Source organism: Anthonomus grandis, chromosome 4 (assembly GCF_022605725.1).
Source record: "Anthonomus grandis grandis chromosome 4, icAntGran1.3, whole genome shotgun sequence".
Lineage (NCBI taxonomy): Eukaryota > Metazoa > Arthropoda > Insecta > Coleoptera > Curculionidae > Anthonomus > Anthonomus grandis.
Window position 1 is genome coordinate 39,416,127 of NC_065549.1, and position 25,497 is coordinate 39,441,623.

A 25,497-nucleotide genomic window follows, 5' to 3' on the forward strand; every position below is an offset into this window, starting at 1 on the left:
TTCATAACGAACACAGTTATTAAACACTTTGCTTACTATCCAATTAGTGTTTGTGTTACGAGAAAAGTCTTTAATAAAGTTGTCACATTTTTCCTGATAATTTGTCCCTTTTGTTAACTTGCACTGGAATTTAGTCACAAATTGATCTTGATTTTTCTCTTCTAATTCAAGATAGTGAATTTCACTATCCACAATACCACTCAATATTGTTTTAATCATTTTGAAGCACTACAAATATGTTAAATTAAGGTAACTACACTGTCATAACCGAACTTAACGACGCAACGCGACGCCGACGTGGCGTGACAACGGAGTGACTAACTGACTCATATAAACCGTTTAACAGCAGATTTTTTTTGAAATCTAGACGGGTTAGACTTTGTAAATACAATGGCGCACAAAATAAAGTTACAAATTCTATTCTAGTATGGTCAATTTCTGCACCGTAATAAATTAGAAAATGTAACTAATATTCTGCAAACAAAAACTACTCGAATTCAGTCACCCTCGTGACTGTAATGGTAGAGGAATTGTAAATTCGCGTCCAGATCATCTCGTATTTCTCAAGTAACGAGTTACGAAGCCGTCTTCTTTCCCGTCGTATCACACTCCCTTTTCGCTAAGTTCCTTTTCAGCTCAGTAACTAGTAACGATATATTAAAATTAAAAAAATAATCCTCATATTTATGAGTTATGGGTAATAACACACGAAACAATAAATACAATACATTTATTTGTACAATTTTACAACTAAAACAACGTAAATCTAGTCTTGTATGTATAAGAGTCAAATCTATATTTAAAATATTTACAATACCGATCAAATTAATAAAAATAAAGGGAATTAAGAGAAAAAGTGTTTGTCTATGTTAACAATTTTTTCACAATATGTAGTATTATTATTTCAAATTAGGTAAAACTTGAATAAGTTCTATTTATTAGAATAAAATCAAAATTGTACAAAATATAGAACCGTAAAAATAGCTTAAATAATTTAAAATCACAATATATAAACGTTCTTTTTGTTTTCAAGAATTAAAGTTGGGATGTGGTTTTTGGTTTCTGAGGCTGCACGTTTCGAAATATAACTTCTACAGTGGTTGAGATGGAAAAACGACTAATTTAAAAAACTTTACTTAAAAGGTATTTCAAAAGGTTTCGCTAAAGATATTGTTGTCGGACTAATGTAAGTGTCAAAAAAAAATACCGATGCCGAAAATACCAGACCAAGACCTAAATTTTACTGTAGTAAGAGGACATTTAAAGACCAGTCTTACACGAGGGACAGTAAAATTGTTTAGAGTGGTTTAGAATGGGCAGAGAGTTGCTGCCGTTTTTAACGCACTTAAACGTTTTAGTTTTCATCAAGAGATCGAGCGAGTACGTTTAGTAGTTTTTTTTTTTTTTTAATTTCTTATTATTGAAATAGAAACCTACATCAATATTATAAAAAATTATTCCACAGTTAAAAATAGGAGATTATTCACTTTTTGACTGCAAAATGGTTTTCATTAAAGGAGAAACATTTTAGAAAAATGACATTTCTTATGCCAAGAGCTGACGTACATTTTCATTTTTCCAAAAATACTTTTGAATTAGAAAACCCACACGAACTAGATCATTCTGAGGATCCTGAGAAGAAATTATAATAAAAGATAACTAGCAGAGATACGAGGTCGGTTAAATTGAGGCAAAGTTGCGTAATTTGGTGCTCATTAAAACGCCCTTTTCAAATTTAAAAAATTCCAAATACTTCCGAAGATATTTGGAAAAACCGAATATTCTCGATTTCATTTTTATTTTTTTACGACTCTATTTGAATAGATATAACAAAATAAATTACTCATTCTCATTGCTAATTTCTCTATTTTACAAAATGGTGTAGTCAGATTTTTAAACCGATGTTTCGTATTTGAGCTGTCATCATTAAGTTTGTTTTTTTCATACGACCCTGGATTTTTTATTGCAGATTTTAAGAGCCCCTTATGTTCCTAAACCAACGATGATTCGCACTTATTCAAAAATGTTATACTAATGGATATTTCCATAAGGACTCTTGTGTTAAAGAGAAAGACAAAAAATATATTTTTAAAAGTATATGCAAGAACACCAGAATAAATCGCTGGATGAATATGAAAGTTTTTTTTTTTTTGAAATCTTTTACCAAATTATATGTCCGCTTAGACCACAAAACAAAATGTTATTAAGAACAGAAATGCAAAAACTTGTTCACAACTTTGTTTATGATCAGCAGCAAACTTCGGGATCAAATCAGTGTGCAACCTCAAGAACAAATGAAGGGTAGGGTAGAGTGCTCTAAGAGTGCGCGGCCAATAAGAGTACGCACTCGTCGATTTTTGGAGCACGTCGTCGACAACAACAAGGTGTTAGTTCGTACTGATTAAGAGGAGTGTCTGCATGTTTCTTGTGTATTTTAAGCAAACAAACAGCGATAATAACGTTATTAGGTAAGTTTAAGGAATTTTATCTGTTTTGTTATTATATTTTGACATTTTGGATATTGTACACAGCTGTAGTTTTCAAGAATTTCGCGGTCATATTTTGTCATGCTTACAATAAATCTTGAAGAATCGTATAAATCATACCGTTGTTTACAATTTTGAACCAAGATGGAGGCAGCACTGGCGCTTTTTAAAACATGCTCGTTTTGTAAGAGTGTGCAATCAATAATATTGTAAGAGTACGCGCGCACTCTTACAAACCAGGTTTTTTGTTCTAACGGATTAAACGTATTTGTTCTTGTGTTTCAGCATGTCTGGCAGAAAACGAAGTTCTCAACGTGCTTTATGCTCACCGGCGGTTATGGAGGCAGCAAGACAGAGGATTGAAAATGGAGAAAGTAAAAGAAGCGTGGCAAAATCCTTAGGAATGGCGGAAAGCACGTTAAGAAAAAGGCTAAAAAGGACAACTGTAGCTACAAAACTGGGAAGATTCGACATTACCTTAACAGCAGAGATGGAAGAGTTGTGTAATTATATTAAAACAATAGACAACATGTTTTACGGGTTAACTTCTGGAGCTCTAAGAAGTCTAGCATTTGAGTTCGCTGAAAAAAACAAATTAAAACATCGTTTTAATATAACTTCAAAAATGGCAGGCAAGGGCTGGCTGCGTGGATTTTTAAAACGGCACAAAGATGTTACATTAAGGCAACCCACCGCTACAAGCGTCGCCAGAGCTGTTGGGTTTAATAAACCACAGTGTGAGCGGTTTTATAAAAAAATCTCGCGGAGTTAATGAACAAATATAAATTTCCGCCACATGCAATTTACAATATGGACGAATCGGGATTTTCAACTGTCCCAAACAAGCCCCCTAAAGTTTTCTCTACAAAAGGAAAAAGGTGTGTCAATAAAATATCAAGCGCAGAACGGGGAACCAATGTTACTGTTGTATGTGCAATGAGTGCTAGTGGACAATTTATTCCTCCCGCATTTATATATCCACGTAAAAGAATGACGGCAGAACTTTTGGACGGAGCTCCGCCATCTTCAATTGGAATGGTATCTGATAGTAGTTTCATCAATCAGGATTTGTTTGTTGATTATGCCACACATTTTCAAGATCATGCTAAGCCAACAAAGGAACAACCAGTATTAATGATAATGGATAACCACCCTTTCCATTGTTCTATTGCAGCAGTTGATTTTTTTCGACAATATAACATTATCGCATTAACACTTCCTCCTCATAGTAGCCACCGTATGCAGCCACTTGACCGATGTTTTTTTAGCCCGTTAAAAAAGTTTTATTCCAACGAGTGTGAAAAATGGTTGACGAACCATCCAGGGCGGGTAATTACGGTCTACCAAATTTCTTCAATATTTGCACCTGCATATTTTAAAGCTGCTACTTTAACGAATGCGATTGAAGGTTTTAAAGTGATAGGGATATGTCCCTTTAATGATGATATATTTACCGAAGCTGACTTCATGGCCACTTTAGTCACAGAACGAGAAAATTCTGCTACAGCAACAGTAGCTACGCAAGTAGAAGCGCCAAACATTCAGTTAGAAGTCGCTGATAACTCAACATCTAAAATCAATATTCAACCTCATCAAATCTCTGAATTAGCCTCTGAAAATGCTTCCAAAGTTCTTGACAGTCCAACTGTTGTTCTTTAGAGTTCCACTACTAAGAAAAATTCACCTCAGCCTACAGAGCTGGTTTCCAACACATCTGCAATCATTTCAACTTTGGAACAAACAGTTGCTGTAGCGCCAGAAACCAAAATATTTGATTTATCGAACAATCCTGAAACATCATCAACTTATATTAAATTAACAACAATTTCTCCATTACCCAAATCAATTACGTTCAGGTCAACAAGTCGCAGAGGCAACAAATCGGAAATTATCACTAGTTCCCCATATAAGGACCAACTAGTTGAAGAAAAAGAGAAAAAAAAACCGAAACCCATAGTCAAACTAGATATGGGCGATAACCTACCACCACCACAAGAGCTTTCGGAAGAGAGTTTAAAAAGAACATGCGCTGTGAACCTCAGACAGGCAAAGACACCGAAAAATGGAAAAGCTGTTTTGAAGAAGCCAAAATCACCGCCTCATAAGAAAATGTGGAGCTGTCCAGGGTGCAACGAAACATTTAAAGAACCTACAGAAGACTGGATTGAGTGCATATTGTGTGCTGAATGGTGGCATGAAAAATGCAATGCCTACGAGGGTTCTGGATCTTATACATGTGACCTTTGTTCATAAAATTGCGTGCGTACTCTTACAATACTAAATGCGTACTCTTAAAAAGCGGGTTTATAAGAGTGCGCAAAATCACTTTTTTTTAAGTTTAATTTTTTCTGTTGAAGTACTGATGTTTAGTTTGCGAATTATACCTTATTGTTTAAGTATCAACAGTCATAAATAAAAAAATATGTATTTTCAACGCAATTCGTTTGGATTTTTTACCTGATTAAACCTTAAGTGCGCACTCTTGAAGCACTCTATGTCATTTTTTATTGAAAATCTCGGTAGAGGCGCCATTGAATTCTTCGAATGAAGACGCTTATTTTAGAGTACTAAAACCGGGAAACAACCACCGTAGTCTTGTAGTAAATTAGTATCTAAAATATAGCGTACCGAATAAAAACCAGCTTAGTCCAAACGTCCAGGGAAAAAACCAGCGATGTCATGTAAACAAACCGGCTGATGCAATATTCGATTTTAAAAAACGTGCCAGTATTTTTGTAACCGCAAAAGTGTGACTTCTTGTTTGTCCGTGTGATTAATAATAAACCATTATGGCTAATAGTGATTCGGAGGGATCCGTTGAGAACAAAATTATGCCTTCAAAAAAAAGAAAGAGAACCGGTCGGATGTCAGAGGTCTCTAAAATGTTGAAGTTATCCACTCATGAAGCTGGACAGCCTTGTAATTGCTCAAGATTAAAGTGCTTTGAGGTACTTAATGAGGCGCAAAGAGCAGAAATATTGAGACATTTTAATGCTCTGAGCTCTCACGATGAGCAAAATTATTATTTAGCTGGTTTAATTACAGTCTTACAGTCGTCCAGCATAGAAGACCTCGTCAAAACGAAAAGACTGCCAGTTTCCATGATGCAAGTTATGCATATCGAGTTCGAGTTCGCGATGGTGATATTCCGGTGTGTGCCAAAGCTTTTTGTTCCATTCATGGCATTACAAAAAATAAAATAAATTATATAAAGGAAAGCCTCAAACGAAGTGGTGCAGCTCTTAAGGACAGACGCGGAAAGCATAGTGCAACTCATAGGAAGCTGGACGACTTAACAAAAGGTTTGGTATGTGACCACATCAAAAGTTTTAAGGGTCGTCAGAGCCACTATAGTCTAAAAGATACAAAAAAGACCTATTTACCAGAAGAACTTACAATCAAAAAGATGTTTAACCTCTTTAAGGAAAAGCATCTAAATGCTAAGGTCTCGTATGAAACGTACAGAACAATCTTTAATAAAGAATTTAATATTGCTTTTGGATACCCTAGAAGTGACATATGCGCAACGTGTGATGAATTTCAAATTAAGCTTAAAAGTTTGACTGATACTGATGAAATTAGAGAATTTACCGTTATGAACGAGTTGCATAAAAGAAAGGCTGAGGCGTTTTATTCAAGGAAAAGGGAAGCCAAAAAAGCTGCAAAAAAAGCAACAAAAAGGAAGCCATCTGCATTGATTTTGCAAAACATATTTCAATTCCTAAAATTGCCACTAACGACGTGTAGTATAAACGCCAATTGTCTATGTACGCCTTTAATGTACATGTCCTCTCTTCGGGTCAATCTATTTTTTATACCTGTCATGAAGGAGAGGCTAAAAAAGGATCAAACGAAGTTGCATCTTTTCTTCTCCATTTTATCAATAATTATTTAGACGACGATGTTGGAGAACTACAAATCTTTTATGACTCTGCCGGAGGACAAAATAAAAACTTTACCATTTTTCGATTTATTCATTTTGTAGTAAACAACAAAATTCATAATCTGAATGAAATAAAAATCACATTCCCTATTAGAGGAGAGACAAAAATGTAGGATTGTGTTATTTGAAGAGCCCCTTTGAGGTCCCGGAAGAGTTCGAAGAAGTCATTAGGCATTCCCGCTCCAAACCATCGCCGTTTGTTGTAGTGAGTGTGTCACAAAATATGATACTGGATTGGAAATCATTTTTAGACACAATATATTTACAAAAATGCCCATTTAAAATCCAGATTTTGAAGGAAATAGTGGCGTCATCTGATCATAGCCCCTTTATCTACAACCGTTCAACATACAATGAACCAGTTCGCTGCCCGTTCCGGTATACGATGGTAAGTTATAAGAAAGTTTTAAATAAATATGAGATGTATTAGTTTTCGTAATTTTTTTACATGTTCATTACCAATTCCAAAGGCTAAGTTTAACAACCTAATGAGCCTCATGAGGTTTTGCAGTCCAAAAGCCGTGACATTTTTGCAAAACCTGGCTCATCTCTAACTTACTTTATAATAATATGTTGATAAATAAACATTAAAAATTCCAAAAAATTAAATCTTTTTTATTTCAAAAATAAAAGCAGCTGGTTTTTGTCGGTTTCAGGTGACATTGTTGCTTTTGTTCCTGCAAAATCCTGAGTGATGCAGATTTTTTGCAATAAAGCCGTATTTAGTTTTTCTAAACCAAAAAATTATAGTCATAATACTTTATAATAATATTAACTTCCGTTTTATGTAAACTACATGTTTATATTCGTTTTGGAAATAAAAATAATTGGTTTTGAACATTAAAATTCAATTTACTCTAATGTTAAAAGAAATGACATATCTGGTTTTTCCCTGTACTCTTCAAATCAAAAGAAAAATTTACCTCATGTATATATGCAACTCGCATCCCCGCAGAGTGTTGAACAAGACTTCTCTAATCCTACGTCAAGTTCCTCTGATATAACCAATTTTAAATTCTAATCTATGTTTATACTTTACTTTTTTAAAATATATGAGTTACTTTTTTTCGGTTTTCTTTTTAAGTTTCTTACCTTAAACTTACGGCAGTTGGATTAATTGGGTTGCAATTACAGTTTGTCCAGTTTTTTTTTATCAAGAGATGCTGAATTTTTTTTTCCGAAATATAATCAAATGTTGAAATTTTCATGCGAAAATATGAATTAGAATATTCCAAATAATGCTAAGAAAATGCGTAGTATTTTATTCGCAAATTCCAACATATAGCGAAGTCAGTTTGATTTGAAATTTGATATGCACTCTTATTTTTTTGCCCACAACTGTATATGTCTACTTTTATTTATTTTGTGAGCATTAAATCTTCTTTTTTTTCTTTTTCATTTTGTATTAAATATCAAATTTTAAGTGAAGTACTTTCGACTAGAGACAAATCCATGTTAGCACTTTTTCCGGATACAGACGATGAACGCGTCACTATGTGTTGGCCACTCTTTTACCAAACCGACATTCAATTGCCAGTTTGTTCTCTTCACTATGTGTTCAGCCTAAGATTCTAATAGTCATGCTCAATTTCGTAATATCCTGGACTGGATCTAGTAAAGCATTGTCATAAATGAAAACTATGATGCAATATTTAAAAAAAATCGCTTGCCTCAGTTTAGTTAATGAAAGTATAAAAATAACGACCGGTCCTGAATAACTAAAGTAAGAATATGTTTCTTTTTAATAACAAACTTCTTATTAAACTATAAGTTATATTTTAATCAGCCTTCGAAACCTCACCCACGTAAATATTAAGAGAGAGCGCAAAAGCTCAACGCGCATGGTCCGGACAATAGGCCTTAAAAGTACCTTCGTCCAGGGCCCAGTGGTCTCTCCGCGAGCAGCCTAAATGTGCCGTCTCCAAACAGCCCCGTTTGCCGCAGTTCACGTTCGCCCCCTTAAGGCCACATAATTTACAAGACATCGTCGAACAGGTCCACACCGCCTCCTCTAGACCGAGAATTTTTGGCCCGACGAGATACACCCCGGGACTCCACACGAGACAGTCTTCGTGCGTCCAGATTTCGTACGTCTTTTGGTCCGTCGGGGTGATGCCCAGTTGTGCGTCCACGGGATCCGACGACGATTCCGATTTCCGTTTGGTTTTCTTTAGGGATTTGGCAGAGTTAAGGGCGGCCGCGTCTAAGGCTTTGCTTATCTTTCGGCTTTTGAACTGCCTAAAATGTAGAAAGAAATATTATACAGTGTGTCCAAGGTATTTGTTGATGTCTTTCATAGGGATCTTGGAAAACAAAAGAAATAAGGTAAACTGTCCTAATGATGGCACCTACCCAACTGTTAGATTGTTGAAAGGCTAGAATTAGTAAACAATAACTTTGTTTGAGTTGAACATGTGGACAGGGGCAAGGGGGATGTTGTTTACAAACATATTCATCGATTCTCTGTTGTCAAGTGTACACGCATTTTCAATCAAAAGAGGAAATTTCAGCTATATATCAACACATACAGGGTGATTCAAAATTGAGTGCAAAGATTTCAAGGGTGTATTTACCAGCCAAAAATAAGGACTTTTTTTCATATAAACCTACGTCCTAACTTGCTTCGTTTTCTAGATATCGGTTTTTTTATCAATGATTCAAAATCCTTTCAGCCGATTTAAATAACATTTGATAGGCTTATTTGTCGTCATAAAGGTCCTCTTTTGGTGGGAATAAAATAAATTTATTAATTCCAGTGGCGTTTCAGAGGGCGTATAGGTAAAATTATGGTACGCCACCGCTTTTTTGACAATTTCATTTTTTTTTAGATTAAGCGGTCAATAATGCAACTTTCTTGCCTCTTGAGCCTTACTCATATCTAGCTTTGTTTCCAGGAAAAAAATCAAAATCTGTGCCTGGCCCTATTAAAACAAATAATAAATTCGTATCGATTATTGAAATTCATTTAATGTATTTTCAAAATTTAACTTAGCTTAAGTAACAGATACATACAAAAGCAATTTTCAAAAAAAAAAAATTTTTTTTTTTAATTTTTACTCTATATCTAGAAAAAGAAACAAGTTAGGACATACGTTTTTACTAAAAAAAATCTTATTTTGGTAAATGCGCCCTTGAAACCTTTGCATTCAATTTTGAATCACCCTGTATAATAATGTTAATTTAACTTATTGATGTTGGATTTTGGATTAAAAATAAAAAGTAGAAATAGATATGTTATTCTAAGCACAAAATTAACATCGTCAAAGAAACAAAAAAATTATTAACATTTTTATTCCTAAAACCCAAAAAAATAGTCCATTTTTCTCAAAGAGACCCTCTTAATAATAAAAATTCAGAGATTGGAGGGACACAAAGTCAATGGTCTCAAATTATGTTTATTTTTTAAAAAACGATTACACGTGTTTCGCCCTAAGGCATCGTCAGATCTAAAAGAAAACGGAAAGCAGCCCTAGTATAAAAACAACAATGCATAGACACAAATTACAATGTTGAGATATGACCCTTGGGGCACTCATCAAGGATTTTTACATTTTCCGGGATGGAAGGAAAGTGTTTTGAGGATAATAAATGACTTGCAAAAGCCGATTTAGTCTCGGTGATTTCGGTATCTTTGTGTTTATTATATTCTCTTAAGTGTTCCTGCACTCTCGTTTTTATTTTCCTTCCAGACTGACCAATGTAAACGGCATTACAGTCCCCGCAGTTAATTATCTTTAATGTTTACCAGCTTTTTAAATAATGTGTTGGAAGTTTTGAATGATATCTGTAAATTATAGTTTTTAAAAAATTTAGTCAATCAAAATTTAGCCAATCGGGAGGAGATACTACTAGTGTTGTAAAAATCCGGATGAATTCAATATCCGGACGATATTGATTCGGATGAATTGAAAATTCGGTTTTTTCATCCGGATTAATTCATCCGTTCGATGTCTCGCCCGTTCAGCAAATTATGCCATGTTTTCGGCCTTCGGGCTCGATACTCGACCGTCCGATAAACGTTTTTTATAGCTGTTTTTCGAATATAAGGTATGCATTATGCAACTCATTAGACATTTCGTTTTTATGGATTTCTACATGATGCTAAAACTAAAATAGCTAATTATGTATGTAATAAATCAAGTATATTTTAAACGATGCAAAATATTAATACAAAAATGGTTTGTTTACAAAAAAAACTTCTGAAGGTCAGGCGACCCTTAAACAATTTGGGCGTTCTCGTATTGTCTATTATGTTTCTAAATGAGTACAATAAGGATAGATAAAACAATATTTACACAAGGCGACGCGACGATATTGCCGACTGCCGGGTTATTTGTCCGGACGATTTAATTCGGATCCTCTTAGCCGGTGGAACGAGAAGCCGGAATTAGTCCTACTCAGATTTTGTCCTACGGTCGATCGGAACGGTTCGGCTTTTCCTCGAAAATCCTGGGTTTGTATTTCGATATAGAAGCAAGGATAGGAGGTATTTATATTTGACAACGCCGTATTTACGAATTTCGGCAGCTAAATAGCGACAGATTCGATGGATTGTCTGTGTCGCAACTGTTAATAGCTAGATGGCGCACGCGGGCGGCAACTGTATTATTAAGTTATATGGAAATATGGGGTATTCTGTATAGTGTATATGTTACGGTCAATGATGAAAATTCGCACATTAACGATAATGGCCGGGCAATAACGTAACGATCCAAGTAAAATAGGCAATATATGAGGTAAATCGAAGTTTTATGACCAATATTCTCTATTTTCTTAAAATATTCAAAACCTAACCCAACCTTGGGCCAACCCAAGTCACCAGGACGTTGTGTAGCCAATTAATTTTAATAATGCTTAAATTGATGTCCAGTCGTTATCATTTGATTAGACAAAGTTAGGGCGAGTTAGGTTGGCTCAAGGTTGGATCAGGTTTCGTATATTTAAAAAAAAAATAGAGCATATTGGTCATAAAACTTCGATTTTCCTCATAATTATATTGTCTATTTTATAAAAATTTGTATAAGTATAAAACTGATTTAATTTTAAATTTAAATTTTATTAAAAGTTTCATACCTTCTGGCTTCATTAATAAATTCTTGATCAAAAAATTTTGATTACCAAATCCTTCCATCTTTGCAACACACACACACACAACAATAAGTTCTAGGTTGAACGGCCTTATTCGTTGTAGTTGTTGTATGGTTGGTATCACATTCAATTTCACACAGTATCCCCCTCCCTGAACTGAATACTGAATTTCGGTCACATTGCTAAGAATATTTTAGAGTTCTGACAACACTGTTTTTAACCGTTCGGCCGGATTCGTAAACGTAGGACAAATTCCGAGTAGGACCAATTCCGATCCCCCGGTGGAACGTGGAACTTCGTGAGCCTCGTGCAAGCTTTTAAGCTTTTATTTAATTGTCGGTCGAACGGACGACGAGCAGCGTGTATCCGGACGATTTAGATATCTGGATTGATTCGGAATAATTTGATATTCGGATTGAACGGACGATTATTCCAGACTCTTCGCATCACTAGATACTACCAAAGTAAGTGAGGCAATGAAATCTAGAATTTTTAATGCTGGTGTTATGAATTAAATTATAGGAGAGCTTTTAGATATTTATTATAAAATTTGAAATAAATTTTATTAATTATACTTAATGGAAACTCATTATTTACTACAATCTGTTTAAATGTAAATAAACAGCACTAACTCTTTTTGAAAGGCGCTTGCTGATAATGGTATTTTAAATAACCGGTAGAAAAAGGAGTTGAATGCAGCAAATTTATGAGAATACGGAAAATTAGAATCAAACTGGATAATGTTGTCCGTCGAGGAAGGTTTTCTATAAATATCAAAGGTGATTTTGTTGTTAGACTTTGTCTAGCTAAGGAAAGGTACAGCACGTGTTGTTCGGCTCGGTTGCGCAGTAAATTTGTTTACGCCGCTGCCAAAGTAACGGTATCAATTTGCATATAAACAGTGCCGTTGCGTTCATTCTTATATTTGTGTCTGTGCTCTTAAATTAAAATTAAAAAAAGGCGCGCTACTGTCGCTAATCGCGCGTTATTAGGGGGACAAAACTTGGCGCAGCTTTGAATCAGATGGTGTACCTTTCCTTAGCTAGACAAACTCTATCTCTAGTCAGCAAAAGGTCTAAAAAAGGAAGCTTACCATCTTTTTCTTTTTCTAAGGTAAAAGTTAGTTATGTTAGGATGTAGTGAGTTTAAAAAATACAAAAAAATATCCAGTCAGAGTTCATCCCCACTCCAGGCCAAACAGACATTATCTTACCCTCCAGGTTATGCATAAAAATCTCACTTAAAAAATAAACATAATTTGAGACCATTGACTTTGTGTCCCTCCAATCTCTAAATTTTTTTCCTAAAACCGCTTCTAAAAAATTTGAAATGACAACACCGCAAGCCAAAGCTGACGTCATCTTGCGAAATGTCATCTTGACAAACGGCTTTGTGTTTACATTAGGCATTTGTGAAGTTCTGTGTTTTTTCTTTAGTTTTTGGTTAAAAAAAGGAAAAAGGTTGAGTCATTTCAGTGTTTTTGTGAACTGTTACGGTAGTAAAAACTTGTGCCGTTTGTGCCGCACCATGAGAAAAAAAAGGCGATTTAGGCCGATCTTTTTACAAGTAAATACAGGTATTGTCATAACATCATATCAAGGGACAACCGTCGTCATATACACAGAATAATAAAAACGTATTAAAAAATCTATAATAATTATAAAATATTTAATTTCCATAAAAATGTTTTTATTAGATAAGTACCTTTACTCTAATGAAGAACGTTAAAAAAATGCATAAAGAGTTCATAAACGGTAATATTTTTTATAATTTACAGCATAATCTATAACTAATAAATATTTATCATGTAAATATTTTTTGAGGACGATTGCCTTTTTTTTTTTAATCTATCTACATTCATTTAACTTTAAATGTTGACTTCTTTATACAGTATCTTCTTATCATATTTTATTTAAAAAATGCTTCATATTTTATTAAAGAAGAATATTATTGTTTTGCGTCTGTCAAAATAAGTAAAAATTTTTATGATATTATAAAGCATGTTTTTTTGCTATTTCTACATAAGTATTTGGCATCATTGCATCAGACATGTTGCATGCAAACAAACTGCCCAGAGTTCTATGGCAATGCTAATTCTTGCCTTTCAATGTTCTAAGAATGGCACTAAAAAATATTTTTATAATTTATAAGGTTCTTGAAAGATATTTGAGCCTATGAATTAATATTTTTTAATGCGGCAACCTTACCGATTTCCTAGACACTAATAATATACAGGGTGTCCATTTATAAACTGACACATTTTAACTGCTTATAAGTCGAGAACGAAAAATTACAACAATGTGCGGTTTTCACAGAACTTCATCAATATTTTTAAAGTTTCTTTTGACAGTATTGCCAAGTTTCAAAATTTTCCTGAAATAGGAGGAAAAAAATTGATGATTTTCAAAGGCCGATTTCTCAAAATTTTTAAATGTAACACCCTGTAGTTTTTAATTTCACATGAAAGCCTGTTAAATCCCCTTTCCGAAAATGTATAAATTGTCTTAAATTCATTATTTTTTTTACAGGGCCAATTTTAGTAAATGACACCTTTTTGAAAATTTTCCTACAATAAATACCTATTAAATAACATTCTCGGTATCAAGTGACAACAATAACAACTGTAGCTTGTCAAGGAGGCTGTGAGTTGCACAATTTGTTGGCAGTCTCAATAATTTGATTTTTATATGTATTTTTGCATTTTTTAAAGATTTTGAAAGGTTTAAATATGTTTTTACCACCCGGGAAAAGGCACGTTGCGTGTTATTATTCAGTGAATGCAAATCAATTACGCAGACGAGAAGAAGATTTAGGCTGATTTTTGAGAGGGCTCTACCTTCACGCAATTCTATACTTCATGGGGTACGCCAATTTTCCCAGGAGGGAACAGTTAAAAGAAAAGTTAGAACAAACATAAATGCACAAGATAATCTGTTGGATGATATTTTGCTGGTAAAAGAAGTGTTAAACAATAACCAAATATCTATTAAGAAGATAGCTCAAACAACAAATATGTCAATAAGTAAAGTACACAAAATTCTAAAAATAATTAAGTTTAAACCCTACAAAATTCAAAATTTCCAAAAAATAGAAAATCGCGCCCTTGAAAAAAGATATTTAATGTGCGAAACACTACTAGATCTTTTTAGAAATGAGTCGGATACCAATTTAATAATGTCTGATGAGGCAACATTTCACATCAGTGGTCGAGTAAATAAGCATAACTGCCGAATTTGGGGAGATGAAAATCCTCGAGTATATAACGAATTTGAAAGAGATTCTCCTAAGCTGAACGTTTGGTGTGCAGTATTGAAATCTAAAATTTATGGACCATTTTTTTTTCAAGAAGCAACAGTGAATGGAAACAATTACACCGATATGTTGGAAACATTTTTTTATCCTCAACTTCAGCGGGATGGAATTTTAGACACGGTCTACTTCCAGCAAGAAGGTGCACCACCACACTTTTCCAGGGCCGCAAGGCATTCCTTAGATATTACTTTTGGAAACAGATGGATAGGGCGAGCAGGTCCAATCGAGTCGGCACCTTATTCTCCCGATCTAACCATTCCAGATTTTTGTATATGGGGATATGTGAAAGACCGTTGCTATAATCCAACTCCAAGAAATTTGGATGAACTGCGCAAAACATAGTAAACGTTTTCAACCAAATTACATCGCGAATGCTACAAAATGCCTTCGGCAACTTATTTCTCCGTCTACATTTGTGTTCCGAGCAAAATGGGGGTCATATTCAGCAGCTAATTTATTATTTATAAATTAAAATTAATTTCTTCAATTGTTTGTTGTTAAAATTGTTGTAAATAGTTGTAATTTAATACATAGAATAAATACTTTTTATAGACATGGCAATAGTGTAAATTATTTAATTATGATCATGCTAAAGCGATACATAGGCAATTACCAGAAAATGTTCATCAATCACCGAATATGTATTCTAGGAAAATTTTCAAAAAGGTGTCCTTTACTAAAATTGGCTCTGTAAAAAAAAATAATGAATTTAAGACAATTTATACATTTTCGGAAAGGGGATTTAACAGGCTTTCATGTGAAATTAAAAAGTACAGGGTGTTACATTTAAAATTTTTGAGAAATCGGGCTTTGAAAATCATCAATTTTTTTTCTCCTATTTCAGGTAAATTTTGAAACTTGGCAAACTTATAAGCAGTTAAAATGTGTCAGTTTATAAATGGACACCCTGTAGTTCTTGCTGGATTCAGCAGGGCCAGGGCTACCAAATCATAAGTGTGTGTTGCAGTGTAGTGAAAAAAAATAGTAAGAAATTACGATTTATCATAACGAACCATTAAAATTCATTTGTTTTTTTCTAATATTATCTGGCTAAATATGGATATTTATGTGTTATAAGGTTTAAGTAAATAGTTTTAAGATATATTTTATTTCCTTTTAGTTTAGTTTTAATCATAACATTATATAAAAATACAGTGTTAACTACAGTTCGCCCAGGGAATAGTCGTGGACGACGCATGAGAGGAAATTCGGTTGGAATTTTGGAGTGCATCCTTTTTTTATTAATCTGTTTAAATGCATTATAAAATGTTAGTTCATTAAATATCTAGCAAAATATATATGTATATATGTACAAGAAAACTGTATAAAACCTTGAAAAAGAAAAAATTAAACAAAAATTATATTTTTTTTTTACATATATTTTTCCTTTGCGAATAAATTAAGATTATGCCTAAATAAAAAAAAATACTTAAAACTTTTTTTTAAGTAAAATGTAATTTTTTTTTTATTTAAAAAGCTAAATAGATTTTATTCTTATATTATATCATTTTCTTGACCTTGTTTCAGCCTGTTTTGCAATTTTAAAATTCAAATATTATTATAGGAGTCAATCATGACAATGTACAGGGTGTCCCATTTTGGGTACTTTTGCCGGATATCTCCGTTATTTTTAGAGATAGAGAGTTGCGGTTTTTGCGACACTATGCTACTTTTTCGTAAAACTAAAGATGCTGATAACAAAATTTTCATAGCCCTTTTTTTTTAAGATACAGGGCATTTAATTATATTTAATTTATGCCTATATAATAATTGTACCAAATTTAGTTTTTCCTAACTTCAAACTTTCAGTGTGAATGTTTGAATACTTTCAAACATTCACACTGAAAGTTTTCAAAATAAAATCTTGTATATTATATATAGCAAATTAAAAAACGTTTAAGGTATACATTTTTTAGCTGTTACAAAATTAAATAAAAAAAAAATTTTTAGTGAATTAAAAAATAAATATATTGTATGAAAAATTGGTAAATCAGTTTGACAACTTTGTCTGAGAGATGGTGAACTCAAACACCTCGCCTATCATTTGCAACTAGGCTTATTCTAGGTATTCAATGTTCTAAGCTGAAAATGTTAACAAACTCTGTAATTATAGAAGATTATTGATATAAACCCGCTCCAATCCAACTAAATTCAGGTACCTAAATTTGAATGGAAATTTGGACTGAGGTAAATTTCTACCTCAAAATAAAAAAATGCTTAAGTCGGAATTTTTATGAAAATCCGATCTTTACGCTTTTGTGTAATTAAAATATAGAAACGATCAGTATTACCTGTCAAACGGATCATCTAGTCTCTTTTGAAATTCTGGGCACTGAGAGGTAATGAAATAAGGTCCAAAGAGGTCTCCCGGTGCTGGAACATCACTTATCACAGTTGGGCCTATTAAAATTTAAAAAAAAAAATTAAAAGTGACATTAAAAACGACTCAAAATTTTGCAATAACCATAACTAGATCTTATAACACTTACCCGTAAGTTCACTAGCATGAGGCCCTCGCTTACAAAAAGCGCATATCCAACTGGCATCCTTCCGTTCAGCGTCATATTTATTACTTAACGTACTGCAGTGAAGGCCCTTAGATCGTACCTTATGCCTATACGAAAAAACATTTATATTTTGATGTATAATTTAGCAGTGTAAAGTATAAAATTTTTTTTGAATAAGCCAGCTAAAAATATTAATTAAAAATTACTAGGCTTAAATTAGTTTAAATACTTTTGGTCCTGTTTAGTATTCTGTATAGTCTTTAGTGCTTCTAAATGTTTTGTATAATTTTAATACTATCAAATGTGTGTGAACCCACTATGGAAAACTTCTGGGCTTAACTGACAAGTGAGTTCCCTTCGATTCGTTCACCTTTGAACTATAATGTTTTTTACGCATAATACAATTAACACCCAACTCATTTCAGTTAGCACTAATGATGGCTCATACGCCGAAAGCACTCTGCTAAGCTTTTAAAAATAAATTGCTCTGAATACATCTAGTTTGATTAATTAGTATTGACTTATTTTTCCTCATTTTTGACATAGTGTTGACATAGTTTGACAATTAGTTTTAATCTAATATTAGCAGAAAAATACTGTACCAATTATTCTAAATCTTAAATATGCAGATCAGACATTATCTCTCCATACATATTATTATGAAAATGTAGATACGTTAATTATTCTCCTAGTTTTTGTACAATTTTATTAGTATTCTGTAGTTAAAGTTGATTTGTAGGGTTTATTTAGGGTTCTACTTACGTTTGGTTTATTATTTTTATCTATAGTGTCAAGTTTTTAAAAAGTTCATCTTGTTTAAGGGCCCCATTTTGGCCCCAATTGAGGTTATATTACTGTAATCATTACTTCATCAAATACTTTTACCGCATTCTATTTTAAAATTGTAAAAATTTATTTTTTTTATGATCATAAAACAAAAATCAATATATTTATCAAAATAGGCTATCATATACCAAGATTCCAAGTTAAAATGAGAAAGTTAGAAAACAACCGAATATGTCAAAATATACACATCTAAGGAACACTTAGAAAAATAGTTTTTTTCACCTTATAAATTTTTATATATTTATATTTTCATACGGAATAGATACTACCTTTAATATTAAGATACCAACGAAGTAAAATAAATATTTGGGCACAAAAAATCATGCCAGAACAGCGTTTTTTGCTACTTTTGTCGCAATAACGCAGATTATAATTTTTAAATTCTAACGCAATATCGCATTTTCTGTGGTTCCAACCGAACAATTGTGATTTAGTTTTTATTCAATAAAAATGGAAAGACGACATTTAACTCGAGAGGAAATGCTAAGAGCAGTCGGAACGCTTGAGGAAGGAACAAGTCAAAGAGACGTTGCAAGAGCTTTGGATACATCTCCCAGTGTAATTAACCGTTTGTGGACAAGATATAGAGAGACAAATGATGTTAGAGAACGGCATCAAGGCCCGTCGCGAGTTACCACACCTGCCCAAGACCGTTTTATAACTTTGCAAGCTCAAAGAAATCCCACGGTAACAGCCTCTGTTTTGGTTCAGCAGCTCTCACGAGTGCATAACGCTGAGGTTTCAAGTCAAACTATTAGAAACCGTTTGCATGAGAGAGGACTTCATGCCAGAAGACCCCTAAGGGTTCCTCGGTTAACTTTAGGAAATCGAGGTGCAAGATTAACGTGGTGCCAAGAACATGTTAATTGGAATCAAGAAAGATGGGCCACAGTTCTTTTTACGGATGAGTCTCGATTTTCATTTTATCCTGATTCTGGTAGAATTCGTGTCTGGAGAGAGGAAGGAAATGAAAGTCGTTTGCGTCATGCCCGGGAAGTAGTAAGGCAACGTGGTGAATCACTAACGTTTTGGGGTGGCATTAGACTTGACGGAAAAGCAAACCTCATTTTTGTGGAAAATACAATGACTGGAATAAGTTATAGGGATAATATACTACTGCCTGTAATTGTTCCATATTTACGCGAATTGGGTCCAAATTCGTTGTTGCAACAAGATAATGCCCCACCACATCGAGCACGGCTTGTACGAATCGCTATTGAGGAAAATCAAATTTTCTACCCTGGCCCTCTACCTTACCGGACCTTAATCCAATTGAGCATGTTTGGGATTGGTTAAAAAGGCAACTTCTTCAATGATTTGACTTTTTTCAAAGCGCTCTGGAGCTTCGTCTTGCGGTGACACATGTTTGGGAGGAGTTGCCCTCAAGAATTAATTAATAATTTAATTTTAAGTATGCCTAGACGATGCCAAAGTGTTATTAATAATAGAGGTGGACCATCTGGCTACTAGTTTAATTTGTATTTGGTAAATTTTTATTTTTATAATTTTTTTTAATAAACGCTAATAAATGGGATTTTGTTCTTTATTTTTATTTGGGCCCTAAATTATGAGTAAATTATAATCTACAAAAAAAAGTTAATAATTATATTGTTATTTTATTCGAATAATGTAAAAAAATTGCAATAATTAACTTTTTTCCAATCTTCTCAAAAATATTAACATATTTGTATGTGTTCCCTAGACCATTTTGATGTGTGTATGTTGTTATATATTTCATTCTATTGATATAATTTATTTGTTTATCTTCAGAAGTAAAAAAGTTATTAAGTATACAAAAAAAAATGGTTTCTCACCTATATTCACTATCGTCGTGAAACTTTTTGTTTTTCACTGGTTTGGTTTCATCGTCGACTGCAAGAGGAGTATTTACGATGTTGACGGAAACAGGAGAATCTCGCGGTCCTCTAATTTGTACAAAGGGACCCCTGGACTTGCTCGAACTGGCGTTGCTGCTCGAATCATACGCATATACATCCTGAAATAAATATTTCATTATTTTTAGGAGAAGTAATATAGAAAATTGATTTATTTATTGATTATTTATTTTAAAATTATTGAGTTCAAAACTTCAATCTGAACACAACAATGCAGTGCGCGTGTTATAATGATTGTACACCAGAAATAGTTCTTTTTCTTCTTTTTTTAAAAATGGAGCAAATTTTAAGAATGGAGCAAATGAGATTGTGCAGCAAAAAAGAGCGTTAGAACTGGTTGTGTACCGATATGGTTTGATTTTTTTGGCGAAGACATTAAGAACTGGCTGTTTAAAATTAAATTCGGCTTATATTCGGCAACAAATTTAGAAAGATTTTTAGTTTCAAAATCTTATAGTAATGTCTAATACCTTGGTAAAATCTATCATGACTAGAATTGACACACTGTTGCTCTAAAAATACGATCCATTGCAACTAAGGGCGTACCCCAACATAACGAAAACCCCATTGTTTCATTGGAAGTAAGTTATTGGCATTTAAAAAATATACCTGCAATAAGTTTCTCTAAGAAACTAAAATCTTTGAAACTAAGACATGATGATGCATCACGTATAATGAGTGATTTAATGTAGTATCAGACTTGACACCTGAGACTGAAGAAAATAAATAAATAAATAATTTTAACCCAACTTTCAATAAGGTAAAAATATTTATTTTATACAAAAAAAGTGTTTTTAATCTTAAAATATACCGGGTGACACAGACAAAAGGGAACACTTAATAACTTTTGTACTTTTCAACATAAACAATTGAAATTTGGTATATCGATAGAATAGTTATAGGAGCATTTTTTGACATATCCTATTGTTTTCAACACTTATATTTTTACGTATTTCAATAAAAAATAATATTCTAAAAACAATAATACTACACTTTTTGTTTTATACTCATAGAAACAATGCGTTGAATTTTATTTTTTATCAAGTAATCACGGAAAAATAGTTTTCGTTACATTTCATGACTTTTATCTTTCACACGCCTATTTAAAATGTCCAAACCATTAATTTTTGCATTTGCCCATAAGAAGAAAAAAACTCATAAAAAGTCACATAAATAAATGCATTTAATCAATGAATATAAAGTCGAAATTATACCCATTTGTAATGACGTCATTTTTGCTTATCTTTGTTTAGCATATTCCAAACAGCGGCGACAACAAACTTTTGAAAAAAATTGGTGTCTGATGATTATTCATCTTTTATATACTAGGTTATGTGAAATATCCGTCACTGTCAATCAATCAAAAATATTGGTTTGTCAACTTGTTCTTGGAAGTTATTTCGAAAAGTGTTAGATAATGCCTAAAAAAAAAAATAGGTATAATGAACAATCGCAGCTGATGATTTTAAATATATTGGCTTTTTTTCAGCTGGAAAAGGAACAAGTCCGAAACGGAATTACACTTCAAATTGAGAATGTGATACAGCGAGCCGCAACAAAATTGAGCACAAATTTAAAGAAGAATAAAACAAAACGATCGCAAATATAAAGAAGAATGGGATAAAATCAGATCAGGATTACGCAGCCCGTATATCTTCCAAGCAAAAGACAGCAAAAACCAAAATTACAACATATTTGAAACATAGAATTCGGGACACAATTTATTCTATGTACGCCAGAAAAGAATATGTAATTTTGGCAACAAGAGAAAAGTTCAGGGAAGAAATTGAATATTTTGTTTCTGTGATCTTTGATTGTTTTCCATTGACTCCTTAAGAAGATGAATCAATAGTATAGGCTTCAAGTGGAAAAAATCAAATAACAGAAAATATTTGATGGACTTGCCAAATATTGTTCATAAAAGAATCAATTTTTTAAGGGAGTATATCAAAAATAGAAATGTAGGTCCGGAAGGTTTTACTCCAGTTTTCGTTGACGAGACGTGGATTTTTAGCAAGGGATCATTTCGTAGTAGCTGGCAAGATGACACCAAGCACACGGATTCAAGGAAAAACAGTGAAGGTAAAAATTATCTGGTTATCTTTTTAGATTTTTTTTTGAATAAAAACTATTGCCCTTGTAAGGGCCCTCTAACTTCATAATTCCATATAATTTCTCTCTAAGACAATATGAGGGAATTTAACTCCATACACTACTCGTATATGCATGGAACATTACTTATTAATTATATTAAATTTATGTTCTGGAAGAATGATTTCTAAAAGAAGAGAATTAAATTATCTTTTATTTTTAAGGTCATCGTTATATCGTGGTCCACGCCGGAACCAAAGATGGCTTCATCAAGGGTGCAAATTTAATATTCAAGAGTGGATTAAAGACGAGAGATTATCATGACAATATGAACAGGAAAACTTCGAAAACTGGTTTAAAACTCAGCTGGTTCCAAATCTTCCCCCAAAGTCATTTATAATCATGGACAATGCAAGTTACCATTCTGGTTTATTAGAAGAAATCCCGAGAAAATCTTGGACAAAGCAGAGACTGACCGAATGGTTGAAGAAAAAGAATATTGGCTTTCCAGAAAAAGCCATGAAAAATAAAATATGGAGTATTGCACGCAGAAACTGCCCTAGTGAAAAAAAGTACTTCCTTGATGAATATGTTAAACCTTTAGGACACAAAATTTTGCGACTGCCACCATATCATTGCCAGTTTAATGCAATTGAAATGGTATGGTCGGAATGTAAACGAAAATATGATCAATATAGTTCCAATTTTAAGGGGTCACCTTCAGAAGTTCTGACTACATGGGAAAGGGTAATAAACGAAATTTCTATAGATCATTGGCAAAAATATGTTTTTCATATAGAAAAGGTAATTGAAAAGGCTTGGGAGGCAATAAAAGTGTGTGATACCTATGACATTCTGCCACTTGTGATTACGACTGACGAAGACGACGATGACGAAGACAATATCTCTGATTTCAGTTCTGACTCTGACAATACTGACGAGATTGATTAAGCTTTTTTTGTTCTAGCAAATTTTATTTTATGATCGTCGTTTAAGTATTCAATCATATCGTTGCAATTTCATTAACTTGGTAATGCAATATGACGTGTTTTTCTTGAGTTTGTATGTTTTATTTTTTGGAATGGTATTTTCATTTTAATGTGTTAACATATTCCTTCAAGCAGCATTTTTTTTCATGAACAAGTAAATTAAATTGTCAGTATTTAAATTTTTCCCAGTGAGTTAAAATAATTTTATACCATTATTCACAATTTTTGTAAGCTCGCTTTTATTAAGTTTACTGCTCGTGCCGAATTCTACTTTTCAAATATGTTGTAGATTTGGTTTTTGCGGTCTTTTGCTTGGAAAATATATGAGCAGCGTAATCGTTGTTGTGCTCAATTTTGTTGCATCTGCGGCTCGCTCTATCACATTCTCAATTTGAAGTGCAATTCCGTTTTGAACTTGTTTTTTATGTCGCATTATTTATGATTAATTATAATAATATTTGTTAATTGTTAAGTTTGTTAATAATACAATAAATACTACAAGATTTTTTAAAATTTTTTGGGAATGAAAGTATATACACGAATATAAAAATATAATAATATGCTGCTAAAATAAATCATTAATAATCTAATTAATTATGTATATAAATCATGAACGTATAAAAATACATAGCAGACTATTAATTTCTGAAGGCGATGGTAAAGTTTCTAACCTAATATTGATTGGCAATAATAACTACGCCATACGTTTTTTCTCACCTGGATGACGTAACTACAAATGGGTATAATTTCGACTTTAGCAGGCTTTGATTGCTTGAATAGGCTGCGTTTTCTTGTCAAGCGTAATTATTAGTTATTTAAATAAATTTGCTAATATTTGAAATGTTTACCAATGAAGAAAAAGTTGATATGCCGCACGCTATATTCCCGCGCATACGTACTTTAATTAGACAAGAGGGTGGTCGTTTCGTCGTAAAATTATTTTAACATGTTATGTTGAAATAATTTGTAAACCTTATATTTGTCCTATTTGTTTACCGGTTTGTGTTTACCTATGTTATGTTAGGTAAATGTTAAATAAAATATGTCGTATTAAGGTACTGAAAAAAATATTGCATTGAAAAATTTGTTCTTTTATTCTCAAATAGTAATATGACGTTTGACAAAAAATGCTGTGTTATGTCAGTTGAAAAAAATAGGCAGGCAATATTGTTCCCAATAATGTGCTATTAAAAACATTAAGTAAATGCCAAAATTAATGGTTTTGACATTTTAAATAGGAGTGTAAAAGATTTAAGTCATAAAATGTAATGATAACTATTTTTCCGTGATTACTTGATTAAAAAGTAAAACTTTCAACGCATTCATGGATTTTAAAATGTAAAAAAAAATGATTTTTTCTATGAATATAAAACAAAAGGTAGCAAATATAGTATCATTGTCTTTAGAATATTATTTTCTATCGAAATACGTAATAATATACGAAGTGTCCTGGTTAAAATCAGAAAGTTAGTGTCACTTCCTGGTTAAACCGGAAGTGGTGGAAAACAATAGAATATATCAAAAGATTCTTTTATAACTATTCTATCGATATACCAAATTTCATTTGTTTATCTTGAAAAGTAAAAAGTTATTAAGTGTTCCCTTTTTTCTGTGTCACCCGGTATGTTTAAGTAGAGAATAATGAATTTTCACATTCAGAATATTTAGATTATATGTAATATACTGCAAATGCTTTACAGAGTATGTAAGCACGTGGTAAAAAGTTTTGCGGTTATTTCTCGGCCTATTATAAAAATATTTTGTACCATGATATTTTCTGAAAAATCCGTTTGTTTCGAAGATACAAAGTGAACAAAATTTGCGAAAACCAGAAATGATATTTGTTGAAATCAATCACATAAATAAAAATATGGCCATAAGTTTATTCCAAAAATTTTTGACAATTCTCGACAATTTTTTACAATTGTTGTCGGTTTTTTTTACTATTTTAAAGTATTTATATGAGTTGTCGCAAAATTTAACAATATATATATTTTAAATCAACATCTTTACCTTCGATGGTGGACCATATAAAAAATAAATCGCAACACTTAAATGAAATTTGAAATACCTGAAAATACTGTGAAGACCCACCTTGTTCTGGTTCGTCTTCCGTTATGGAGGTATGGCTCCCTGCTTTTAACACCAATTATCATCTATGCAATTTTACACCACGAAAAAAAGGGAATATACAAAATTAATAGGCAAAGGTTTTGCTAATGCTCACTGGTGCCGATGATTTTAGGTTTCAGCAATGGCCTGTCTTAAAATGGTATGGTGTGGACACGAAAGGCGTTCATTAAGTTCATTAGATTAAGTTGAAAGGGTAGAATAAAATAT

At 32.7% G+C, this 25,497-nt stretch overlaps 1 protein-coding gene and 1 long non-coding RNA gene across 4 annotated transcripts in view; one reads left to right on the forward strand and one right to left on the reverse strand.

The window, feature by feature from the left end:
- Positions 1-715: 715 nt before the first annotated feature.
- The window catches only part of LOC126735515 (uncharacterized protein CG5098), a 111,001-nt gene continuing 86,219 nt past the window's right edge, over positions 716-25,497 (reverse strand). For all 3 annotated transcript variants that reach the window (XM_050439556.1, XM_050439555.1, XM_050439554.1), the window contains 4 exons: positions 19,997-20,178; positions 17,319-17,443; positions 17,121-17,229; positions 716-8,667 (listed from right to left, as the gene is read on the reverse strand). In XM_050439556.1, the coding sequence (XP_050295513.1) occupies positions 8,262-8,667; positions 17,121-17,229; positions 17,319-17,443; positions 19,997-20,178 (822 nt within the window). In that variant the 3' untranslated portion in view covers positions 716-8,261. The remainder of the gene's footprint in view (positions 8,668-17,120; positions 17,230-17,318; positions 17,444-19,996; positions 20,179-25,497) is intronic.
- On the forward strand, positions 21,454-23,648 carry LOC126735519 (uncharacterized). Its single transcript, XR_007660425.1, has 3 exons — positions 21,454-21,514; positions 21,567-22,159; positions 22,393-23,648. It is a non-coding gene; the product is annotated as an uncharacterized LOC126735519 (long non-coding RNA).